The following is a 12,451-nucleotide window of genomic DNA, read 5'->3' on the forward strand; positions in this document are numbered from 1 at the left end:
GCACCTAAAGCAATTAGAGAAAGAAGAACAAAAAGAACCGCAAAGTTAGCAGAGGGAAAGAAATCATAAAAATCAGATCAGAAATAAATGAAAAAGAAATGAAGGAAACGATACCATAGATCAATAAAACTAAAAGCTGGTTCTTTGAGAAGATAAACAAAATTGATAAACCATTAGCCAGACTCATCAAGAAAAAAAGGGAGAAGACTCAAATCAATAGAATTAGAAATGAAAAAGGAGAAGTAACAACTGACACTGCAGAAATACAAAGGATCATGAGAGATTATTACAAGCAACTCTAAGCCAATAAAATGCACAACCTGGAAGAAACGGACAAATTCTTAGAAATACACAACCTGCCAAGACTGTACCAGAAAGAAATAGAAAATATGAACAGACCAATCACAAGCACTGAAATTGAAACTGTGATTAAAAATTTTCCAACAAACCAAAGCCCAGGACCAGATGGCTTCACAGGCGAATTCTATCAAACATTTAGAGAAGAGCTAACACCTATCCTTCTCAAACTCTTCCAAAATATAGCAGAGGGAGGAACACTCCCAAACTCATTCTACGAGGCCACTATCACCCTGATACCAAAACCAGACAAAGATGTCACAAAGAAAGAAAACTACAGGCCAATATCACTGATGAACATACATGCAGAAATCCTCAACAAAATACTAGCAAACAGAATCCAACAACACATTAAAAGGATCATACACCATGATCAAGTGGGGTTTATTCCAGGAATGCAACGATTCTTCAGTATATGAAAATCAATAAACGTGATACACCATATTAACAAATTGAAGGAGAAAAACCATATGATCATCTCAGTAGATGCAGAGAAAGCTTTCGACAAAATTAAACACCCATTTATGATAAAAAAATCCTGCAGAAAGTAGGCATAGAGGGAACTTTCCTCAACATAATAAAGGCCATATATGACAAACCCACAGCCAACATCGTCCTCAATGGTGAAAAACTGAAAGCATTTCCACTAAGATCAGGAACAAGACAAGGTTGCCCACTCTCACCACTCTTATTCAACATAGTTTTGGAAGTTTTAGCCACAGCAATCAGAGAAGAAAAGGAAATAAAAGGAATCCATATTGGAAAAGAAGAAGTAAAGCTGTCACTGTTTGCAGATGACGTGATACTATACATAGAGAATCCTAAAGATGCTACCAGAAAACTACTAGAGCTAATCAATGAATTTGGTAAAGTAGCAGGATACAAAATTAATGCACAGAAGTGTCTGGCATTCCTATACACTAGTGATGAAAAATCTGAAAGTGAAATCAAGAAAACACTCCCATTTACCATTGCAACAAAAAGAATAAAATATCTAGGAATAATCCCACCTAAGGAGACAAAAGACCTCTATGCAGAAAATTATAAGACACTGATGAAAGAAATTAAAGATGATACAAATAGATGGAGAGATATACCATGTTCTTGGATTGGAAGAATCAACATTGTGAAAATGACTCTACTACCCAAAGCAATCTACAGATTCAATGCAATCCCTATCAAACTACCAATGGCATTTTTCACAGAACTAGAACAAAAAATTTCACAATTTGTATGGAAACACAAAAGACCCCGAATAGCCAAAGCAATCTTGAGAACGAAAAATGGAGCTGGAGGAATCAGGCTTCCTGACTTCAGACTATACTACAAAGCTACAGTAATCAAGACAGTATGGTACTGGCACAAAAACAGAAATATAGATCAATGGAACAGGATAGAAAGCCCAGAGATAAACCCACGCACATATGGTTACCTTATCTTTCATAAAGGAGGCAGGAATGTACAGTGGAGAAAGGACAGCCTCTTCAATAAGTGGTGCTGGGAAAACTGGACAGGTACATGTAAAAGTATGAGATTAGATCACTCCCTAACACCATACACAAAAATAAGCTCAAAATGGATTAAAGACCTAAATGTAAGGCCAGAAACTATCAAACTCTTAGAGGAAGACATAGGCAGAAGACTCTATGACATAAATCACAGCAAGATCCTTTTTGACCCACCTCCTAGAGAAATGGAAATAAAAACAAACAAATGGAACCTAATGAAACTTTAAAGCTTTTGCACAGCAAAGGAAACCATAAACACAACAAAAAGACAACCCTCAAAATAGGAAAAAATATTTACAAATTAAGCAACTGACAAAGGATTAATCTCCAAAATTTATAAGCAGCTCATGCAGTACAATAACAAAAAACCAAACAACCCAATCCAAAAATGGGCAGAAGACCTAAATAGACATTTCTCCAAAGAAGATATACAGACTGCCAACAAACACATGAAAGAATGCTCAACATCATTAATCGTTAGAGAAATGCAAATCAAAACTACAATGAGATATCATCTCACACCAGTCAGAATGGCCATCATCAAATAATCTAGAAACAATAAATGCTGGAGAGGGTGTGGAGAAAAGGGAACACTCTTGCACTGCTGATGGGAATGTGAATTGGTACAGCCACTATGGAGAACAGTATGGAGGTTCCTTGAAAAACTACAAATAGAACTACCATATGACCCAGCAATCCCACTACTGGGCATATACCCTGAGAAGACCATAATTCAAAAAGAGTCATGTACCAAAATGTTCATTGCAGCCCTATTTACAATAGCCAGGAGATGGAAACAACCTAAGTGTCCATCATCGGATGAATGAATAAAGAAGATGTGGCACATATATACAATGGAATATTACTCAGCCATAGAAAGAAACAAAATTGAGCTATTTGTAATGAGGTGGATGGTCCTAGAGTCTGTCATACAGAGTGAAGTAAGTCAGAAAGAGAAAGACAAATACCGTATGCTAACACATAAATATGGAATTTAAGAAAAAAAAAAAATGTCATGAAGAGCCTAGGGGTAAGACAGGAATAAAGACACAGACCTACTAGAGAATGGAGTTAAGGATATGGGGAGGGGGAAGGGTAAGCTGTGACAAAGTGAGAGAGTGGCATGGACATATATACACTACCAAACGTAAAATAGATAGCTAGTGGGAAGCAGCCGCATAGCACAGGGAGATCAGCTCGGTGCTTTGTGACCACCTAGTTGGGTGGGATAGTGAGGGTGGGAGGGAGGGAGATGCAAAAGGGAAGAGATATGGGAACATATGTATATGTATAACTGATTCACTTTGTTATAAAGCATAAACTAACACACCATTGTAAAGCAATTATACTCCAATAAAGATGTAAAAATAAAAAAGAAAATTTCAGAGACAAAAGTGTGAAATCACAGTCAAAGGAAAAAGATTCTACTTCTCAAGGTTAGTGCACACATGCATAATACTTCTATGAAAAGCTAGTGTAGTACATATTATCTTTAAAATGTTGTTAAAAGAAAGCATTATTTAGGTCAAATTAGTATTGAAAAAATTGTAATATAGAAAACTAAGTGTTTCAAAACCTCACATTCCACTAAATAAAAAAATTAATTTCAGATAGATTGAAAAGTTAAATCAGAAGGATTAAAGAGAACAGGGGCTTCCCTGGTGGCACAGTGGTTGGGAGTCTGCCTGCCGATGCAGGGGACACGGGTTCGTGCCCCGGCCCGCGAAGATCCCACGTGCCGCAGAGCAGCTGGGCCCGTGGGCCATGGCCGCTGAGCCTGCGCGTCCGGAGCCTGTGCTCCGCAACAGAAGAGGCCATAACAGTGAGAGGCCCGCGTACCGCAAACAAAACAAAACAAAACAAAACAAAACAAAAAGATTAAAGAGAACAAATTAATTAAAAGATAGATTAAAAAGAATAAATTAAACCATAAAGAAAAAGAAATGATACATCAGGGGCATGTAATGTACAACATGATTACTGCAGATAATAATTCTGTATTGCATATTTGAAAGTTGCTAAGAGACTAAATTTTAAAAGTTCCTATCACAAGAAAAAAAATAAACAAATTTAACGATGTACAGTGACAGACTGAATTATTGTGGTGATCATTTCTCAATGTATACAAATATCAAATCATTACATTATACACCCAAACCTAATATGTTAATTATCAAGTATACCTCAATTAAAAAAATTTTTTAAACTTTTTAAAAAAGTATAAAATTCAATGAAAAGAAAAAGAAAAAGAAATACTCTTCCACTTCGTCAGTTTTTTAAAAATTATATTTATTTGTTTTCTTCCCTCCCCTCTCCTTGAGATAGCCAGAGCCAGTGGGACCCAAGGGCACGGGGACCTGCGGAAGCAGCAGAGGCCAAGGAGACATAAGGGGCTGGAAAGGGCCAAGGAGGCAACTAAGTCTGGCAGGATTTTCAGGGTCAGGGTGAGGAGACAACAGAGGCCAGTAGTATGGTCAGTGGTAAAGAAACAATAAGGGCCAAGGAGGTGAAAAGGACCATTTTATGTCAGAACCGAAGATGGTCAGAGCCAACTGGCGATGTCAAAGCTTCGAAGGTGATGGTGCATGGGTAAGAATGTGGGTTTCATAAAGTAGAATAAGTAAATATATTAAAAACTATTAAAGATAATGGTAGCCAGATTTCTAAATATTGAAGGAAGAAAGTTGTAAAAATAATCAATTTGAGGCTAGACTGAGCCATGTGGTTTTGGATTGGGATTGAATATACTTGTGTGAACTCATGGTTATTAATACAGATAGATCAGTTTAGATGTATGCATATACATATATATGTATTTGCATTTAAGCTTATATTTCCTAGATCTGTCCAACAAGAATGCCTAGAAGCAATGATACCCAAAGAGCAATAAACACAATAAGCACACCTATCACCCAGATCTTGGTTTCTTAAAACCATATCTACAAAACAAACCAGGGCTTCTGAGATAAGGAAAATAAAAGATGAACCAAAAATATCCTACACCAGAAAGCAAGGAAGTACAAAAAAGTTATGGACGTTTGTCATAAAGACCCAAGACTCATGTGAAGGGGCTCCTATTGGCCAAATCCGGTACAACTTGAACATCAAAATAAATAAGGATACAACTCAGGGGATAGCCTCTACACTAAATCCATGCAGCCACTGTTTTTTCTTTAAGTTTCACCGGAACAAACCACAGCCATTCACTTACGTACTGTCTGTGGGTGTTTTTGCAATACAGTTCAGAGCTGACCACTTACAGTGGAGATCTATGGCTCCCTAAGCCTAAATTTTTACTGCCTGGCCCTTCGCAGAGGAAGTGTGCCAACTGTTGATATAATACCAAATTAAACAGGAATCCATGAAATTTACACTGACACTAAGAAATGAACAAATAAATTAGTAAATGGAAGAGAAAAACAACTTCTTTGTCACCGCAGAATCCAAACTAATAAATATCTCAGAAAATGTCGCCATTTGGCAGCCATCACAGTAAAGATCAATTCTGACAAGAGTCAATGAACTAAAGCCAGTGGGCAAAAGTTTGTTGAAGAACAGGGTGTTTATATAGTCTCAATGTATTTCTCCACCAGATACTTAAGATTACAGAGGAGAAAGTGGAATTTTACAGTAAAGAACCCTGGCAGACACCAAAAGTTAACATCACTAGTAAAATAATAAGACAACTCAACATCACGTGCCTCTTGTAATGATAACATTGAGACAGAATTGTTATGACTTCTGTGTGATTCCTTCTAAAAATGAAAAACCTAAATTATCATGAGCAAATATCAAATAAATGCAGATTAAACGACATTCTAAAAAATTGTATTCTTCAAAAATGTCAAGGCCATGGAAGACAAGGAAATACTAAAATAAGTATTCTCATCGAAGAATATTACAGTGACAAGGCAACCAAATGTCACGCATGATCCTCGACTGTGATTCAGAGAAAGAAGAAAGACTTTTTTTTCTAGAATGGATATTATTGGTAAAATGGGTTAAATTTGAATGGGAGCTTTGTATGAGATGCTAGTATTGTATTAATGTTAATTACCTGATTTTAATGGTTGCTCTTCATTAACTCAAGAGAGTGCCCTTACCTTTTAGGAAATAAATATTAAAGTATTTAGGAGAAATAGGGCATCATACCTATAATTTATTCAGAAAAAAATGTATATGTTTATATACATGTTTATATTTACACAGAAATAAAATGGTAAAATGTAAATGGTAAGATATAAAATATTGGGAAATACGGTGGGGGTATATAAGAATGCTTTGTACAATTCTTGCAACTTTTCTGTAAATTAGAAATTAATTTTTTGAAGCAGAAATAAATATTTGTGAACGTATGATTTATCTAGAGTAGAGAAAACTCTATCAGAGTGTAATTGTAAAAACTAGGGCTCTGAGTCAGGCAGACATGATTCAAATTTTAGTTCTGTTACTTTGTACCAACTTTCAGTTTCCTAAAATGCAAAATGGGAGTGATATTAGCAATGTAGTTGTATATAGATATAGCCCTATGTGTATGTGTAAATATGTATATATATATATATAAATACACTACATGTAAATGATTAAACAAAATTAACATGTAGGGTGCTTAGCATAGATTCTAACTCATGTTAAGTATTCAGTTAATTTTAGGCATTCTTAAGTCTAAAAGCAATGGGAAAAAAACATAAATGACAGAATATAAACCCAAGTGTGAATAACACAATTTTAAAAGGCCATCAGTAAAATGAAAGACAATGTAAGCTAATAAATGAATATTAGAATAGTAAAATGTTATTTTACCCTATCAAACAGATTTTTATAAAATGGTAATTGCTATTATGAGTATGCCGAGAAAAAAGCACACTAACATACCACTGGTGAAATTGTAAGCTAGTACAATACTTCTGAAAAAATTCACAATATTTATCAGGACACCCTTTCTCAGTAACTGTAAACAAATCAAAGATGGAGGGGAATAAGTATACACAAAGAAATAGATCACTGCATTATTCATAGGATCAAAATTTTGGAAACACGTTAAGTGGTGTATCCTCTTAGATTACTATGTAGATCCAAGAAAAAGAAAAGAAAACCTGAATTCTGTATAAGAGTTAATATATTTCACATATTTATGCAATGAGAAATAGTGGAAGATCACACACCCAACTTGTAACAGTGATTACTCCTGGGGTTTGGGTTATGAACAATTTTTTTCTTCCATATTATTTTATTTTCTATAATGAGCATGTATTTTTTATATAATTAGGAAAATCGGCAATATTTTTAAAACAACACAATGCACTGAAGAATTAATTAGTTTCTACTTTACTTAGAACAAAGAATGAAGTTTGGGGTAAAAATACAAAGGAAGGCAACAATCTCAAAATGTTTAAATGACTGTATTAGAACACACTGGCCATGAGCAATATCATTCATCTGTTTTTAATATTATGATTATATCACAACAACCATATAGGCTAAAAGGTACAATATTATTTATTTTCACCTGTCTTTATTCCAAAAACTTAATACGAAAGCTATAAGCTTCTTCTTTATCACAAAAAACTCTCAATATACCAGTCTACTACACAAGAAAGACAATAGCTCAGTGTTAATTTCATAACCATGCACATCTGTTCACTATAATAGTACTTAGGATATAGAACAATCATAGTACAGACAACGTAGAAGCATTGTACTTACCTAAACCTTTGGGTGCAATGCCACTACTGTCGGCAGGATTAATGACCCAGTAGTAATATTTTAGGGTATGCATTAGTTGTAATACCGTTCCTACTCTGCGTATGGTGGTGTAAATGGTAGCAGTTCCAATAAATTCAGCAGACAAATAAGTGTATAGGGAAAGCTGAACCTAGTACAGAATATTAACAAAGCATTAAAATAAATTTAAAATGCCTCAAGTGTTTATATTACAAATATACATTCTATTCTAATTTAAACATAAATCATTAAAGGCCAAGAAAGAACCATTTATTACGAGGTGAAATATAACTATTTATTAAGTGTTATTTATATTATAAAAAGAAAATAATCTGGAATCAACACATTATAATAAAATTTTACTAAAGGTAATCTAATAGTTATTAATAATAAAATAATTTTAAATGATTCAATAGTTCCATTGAAATTATCCAATAGGAAGATTAAATTATTTAAAAGGCCAACTAGACTAAAGCCCTGAATCAAAGTACACTGCAGCAGTTCAAAGGAACCGAACCTGACATCAGCCAGCTGTATCATATTTGGAAAAAATATATATATTGTTGTCATAGATCCTAAAAGTTCATGTAATTTCAAATTTTCTTACCTATTGCCACATTATCAGATTATAGCATGTAAATATACAGATGATAAGTTTAAACACCATGTTTAAAGAGTGAACAAACTTCACGTTTGCGTTTTAGCACAATAATTAAAATGACAAACCATAATAAAAATTAGAACTTCAAAGTTATGTGGGAGATTTGAAAATTATAAAATGCAGCTCAAATTCATGAAAATGTCCCTCATTACTGATTTCTACCAGAATATAAGGAGGCTAAATTTAGGTATGCAAAATATTAAAAATTTTATGTTTATATCTAAAAAAAATTTATGTATAAATTTCTTTTAAAAAATATTTTTTAAAAGATAAAAATATTGATAAAAACTCATGATAAAAACTCTATGCTCACAATACAAGGAATTTTCGTCACAATGATGACAATTATCATGAAATAGTTACATGCTATTTTTTCTTTTCCTAGTCTTAATAATCAGTGTACCAGATTCTCTTTCTTGGAAAGGTATGAATCACATCTAATGACTTCAGAATGCAGCCATTACATCTAGCCTAATTTTTTTTATCTTTTTAGTGTTGATTTTCAAGAGTTCCCTGTACATTCTGAATGTTATTAATTGCTATTTTCTCCAACTTTTTATTTTGAAAATTTTCAAACAAAAAAGTTATGTAACTATCATAATAGATTTATCAACTGTTAATATTTTTCCACATCTGCTTTATTTCTCTCTATTATATTACAGATATAGATGTATAAATATATTTTGACTAACGTTTGAAAGGAAGCTGCTGACATTCAGACACTTCACCACTAACTACTTCAATGTAAATCTCCTAAGAATAAGGACCTTCTCCTAAATAGAGCATAATACAATTCCTCCACTCAGTAAATTTAACATTTGTGCAATACTAATATCTAATTTTAGGTTCATATTCAATGTCTTCCTCTTGCCTCGATAATTTTTGACATTGTAAAAAAACCTCCTAATCTATCATCTATTTATTGACATTGTCTCTGAAGATCATTTAACAAAATCTTTAATTTTGATATCATCTAATGCACTAATTTTCCCCATAAAAAGAGAGGTTTTGAAGGTCTTACTTAAGAACTTTTGGGCTATCCCCAAACTGCAAAGGTATCTTTCAACGATTTCTCCTATTAGCTTTATAGTTTACCTCTCAAATTTAGGTCTTAAATCTAAGTGGGTTTCACCTTTGTATAGGGTAAGAAGTACAGCTTCAACATTTTTTAAGCAACAATTACTATTATTTAGTTCCAGAACTTTCTCATCACCCCATAAGAAAAAAATTTTTAACTACAGTTTTATTTATTTTAATATTTACATATTTACTGTTTTGATTTCTAATACTACCTAATATAACTGCTTCAAACTGACTGTAAAATAAACTGAAAAAAACAAATGCTTTCTACTGGATAGTTTAGATCCAATAACTGTAATTTATAATTTATAACATTACACTAAAATAAAATGAATGAGATTAAAATGTATACCTTTGCAGGTATATGTATCCAGATGGCTGGGTTGAATAAAATGTGATCACAAAGCTGCTTCAGCAAAGGTGCTCCATGAGATAAACCATCAAGGTATTTTGCAAAGGATAAAAATTGCTCCAGGACAGCTCTAGTGATATGAACTCTTGATGACTAAAGAAAGAAAGCAGAAATTCAAGCTGAAAATATACAGATATAACTTTTTATACTTTCTCTGCTATTCAAATTTTAATTATGTTTAGAAACCTAAGATTTTAAGATAATTCTCTAAATAATAGTTTGTTATTTGTGGCCCATTCTAGGACAACTATAGATAAATAATAGCTCAGGTTGAACAATGCCACTCTCAACTCAAGCTAAAGAAATAAAATAAGTTATGGATAAGAATGGTTTCATTCCATTTGTTTAGAAATTGACTAACAAGAAAAGATCTTAGAAAATTAAAATGGAGTAGAATTACTATCATGATAATACACACACACACACACACACACACACACAAAGACAATGGGAAAGAGAAGTGCTTTCACTAGCTCCAAACGAAAGTGAAAATAAATTGAGCCTACCATTCCAATGAATCATTTCTTCCAAAAGATAAAAATGAGTTGCACATTGACAAATGCAATGCATCCTGCTTAATATAAAACATTCCCAACCTTTCAAATCCATAGTACCTGAAAAAGAGGATCTCACTTCCCTGGAAATACTGTCCCCCTTTGGCTTTCATGACCCTCAGACTCCTCAGTGTCTTTTGCTTAAAAGATGGAAACTGCTGAAGATTATTTCTTTGGTCTTCTCTTCATAAATACACTCTTCCTAGATGATATTTTATGCTTCCACGGCTTAATATAACATTATCTCTAGGCTGAGTACTCTCATCTAGAATTTTCAAGTGTCATCACAGTATGTAACCTATCACCAATGGTATTTAGATAAACAACAAACCTTCCAAAATTCAAACCAAACCTTCAAGCTGCACTGTCCAATACAGTAGCCACTAGCCATAGGTGTCTACTGAGCCTTTGACATGTGGCTAGACCTAAGTGATAGGTGCTGTAAGTATGTATGCACTGGATTTTGAAGATTTAGAATGAAAAAACAATGCAAAATAACTATTATTTTTGTTGTTGTTGTTGAGTCTATGTTGCAGTGATAATATTTTGGATATACTAGTTTAAAAAATATATATTATTAAAATTAATTTCACCTGTTGCTTCTTACCAGAAAATTTTAAATAGCATATGAGGCTTGCATTATATTTTAACTGGACATGTTACACTAGAGTATAATCTCAGATGAAAATATTACAGAGAAAATGCTCTTCATAAAAACTAGTAATTCAAACTCAAATATCAAAAAATATATCTTCCTATGCAAATCGGTTTTTTTCGTCGGCTATGATACTTTTTATAGTATCACTATCCTCCCTAAAGAACCCCCTACACTCAACCCTAAAGCACAGGTCACATCACATCTTTACCTCTATGATTGATTCCAAATATCAGTAGAGGATAATTAAGGTCTAAAAGCGACTAAATTCTCTTACCAATTTTACTTCCCATATGATTTGCTTACATTCATCATGCTCTTAAAAAGGGCAACTCAATAAATTTGACCTAAACATGCCATGCATTTTTTTCATACTTCTACATAAGGAGTAACAAACTCAAATGACTACAATATGCAGGAATTTAACAATAATGTATGAATAGGACAGGAGACAATAAAGAATAGTGAGGACTGCTTAAGGTACCTAAACAAAATAAAATTTAAAAACTTTTCACTGAGTCAAACAAAGTATTTCTTTGGGCCAATTTCTCACGCACGCCAGACTGCTTCACCTGCTTTCTCTATCATGCTCCTTTAACTTGTAAAACCCTTGCATCCATTGCATTTCCCTTAAAGGTACAGCTCAATGCTTTTCATTTAGCCATTCAGAAAATATGCATGTTGAGCACTTATTGTTTGCCAGGTACTCTCCTTGGCACTGTGGAAAGAGTAGTTAAGAAAACTGAAAAAAAAAAAAACAAACCTGCCCACATAGACTTACATTCTAAGAGAAGACAAGGATATACAATAAATAAACTAAAAAGGTAAAATATGTAACATGTTAAATATAACAAGTGTATGAAAAGAACATGAAGTGAATAGAAAATTTGTAGAAGGGAGGTTAAAAGAGGTTTTACTGAGAAGGTGGCATTTAAGCTAGTTTGAATAAGGCTTGCAATGCTTTTGTATTAGTAGTCTATGTGTTTGACAAAACACCAGCAGTGAGTAGATCAGCAATAGTCCAACAAAATTCAAACCTAGCCTTACAGCATAACTTTACATGAACATTTCATAAGATGGAGGAAATGATCCTAACAAATAACTGTTATTACAAGGGGGGGAGGAGGACAAAGACAAATAAATATTTGAGTTAAAATAAAGCAGATTGGTCACTCATTTTAAAAGAACTTTAATAAAAAATAATACTGCTTTTAAATTCTAAAATATTTTATTTTATTCATGTTTAGGGGAATAAAATTAAGAGCAATGGTTATTTAAAGCTTCAGCCATCTCCTTCACTGGTTATAATTTCACATAGCTTATCTTATACATTTTATTTTTATTCAGTAATAATGATTTCAATAATATTATCTGATACAGTCTACTTTTATGCCTAAAACCCTGAAATAGAACAGTAAGAACCTGTTCCTAAATAGTCTTAGCGATCAGATTTTGCCCTATAAAAACTGTCATGTGTTTATAAAAACACTAAAGTGATAT

The 12,451-nt window shown here is 33.1% G+C and overlaps 1 protein-coding gene across 1 annotated transcript in view; it reads right to left on the reverse strand.

Moving 5' to 3' along the window:
* The window catches only part of NBEA (neurobeachin), a 620,750-nt gene that overhangs the window by 475,505 nt on the left and 132,794 nt on the right, over positions 1-12,451 (reverse strand). Inside the window, exons 12-13 of the mRNA XM_022574654.2 lie at positions 9,683-9,835; positions 7,572-7,740 (exon numbers count right to left, since the gene is read on the reverse strand). Of these exons, the coding sequence (XP_022430362.2) occupies positions 7,572-7,740; positions 9,683-9,835 (322 nt within the window). The remainder of the gene's footprint in view (positions 1-7,571; positions 7,741-9,682; positions 9,836-12,451) is intronic.

Source organism: Delphinapterus leucas, chromosome 18 (assembly GCF_059928025.1).
Source record: "Delphinapterus leucas isolate spDelLeu-1000000601 "Yukka" chromosome 18, BTC_Dleu_Yukka2, whole genome shotgun sequence".
NCBI classification, from domain to species: domain Eukaryota; kingdom Metazoa; phylum Chordata; class Mammalia; order Artiodactyla; family Monodontidae; genus Delphinapterus; species Delphinapterus leucas.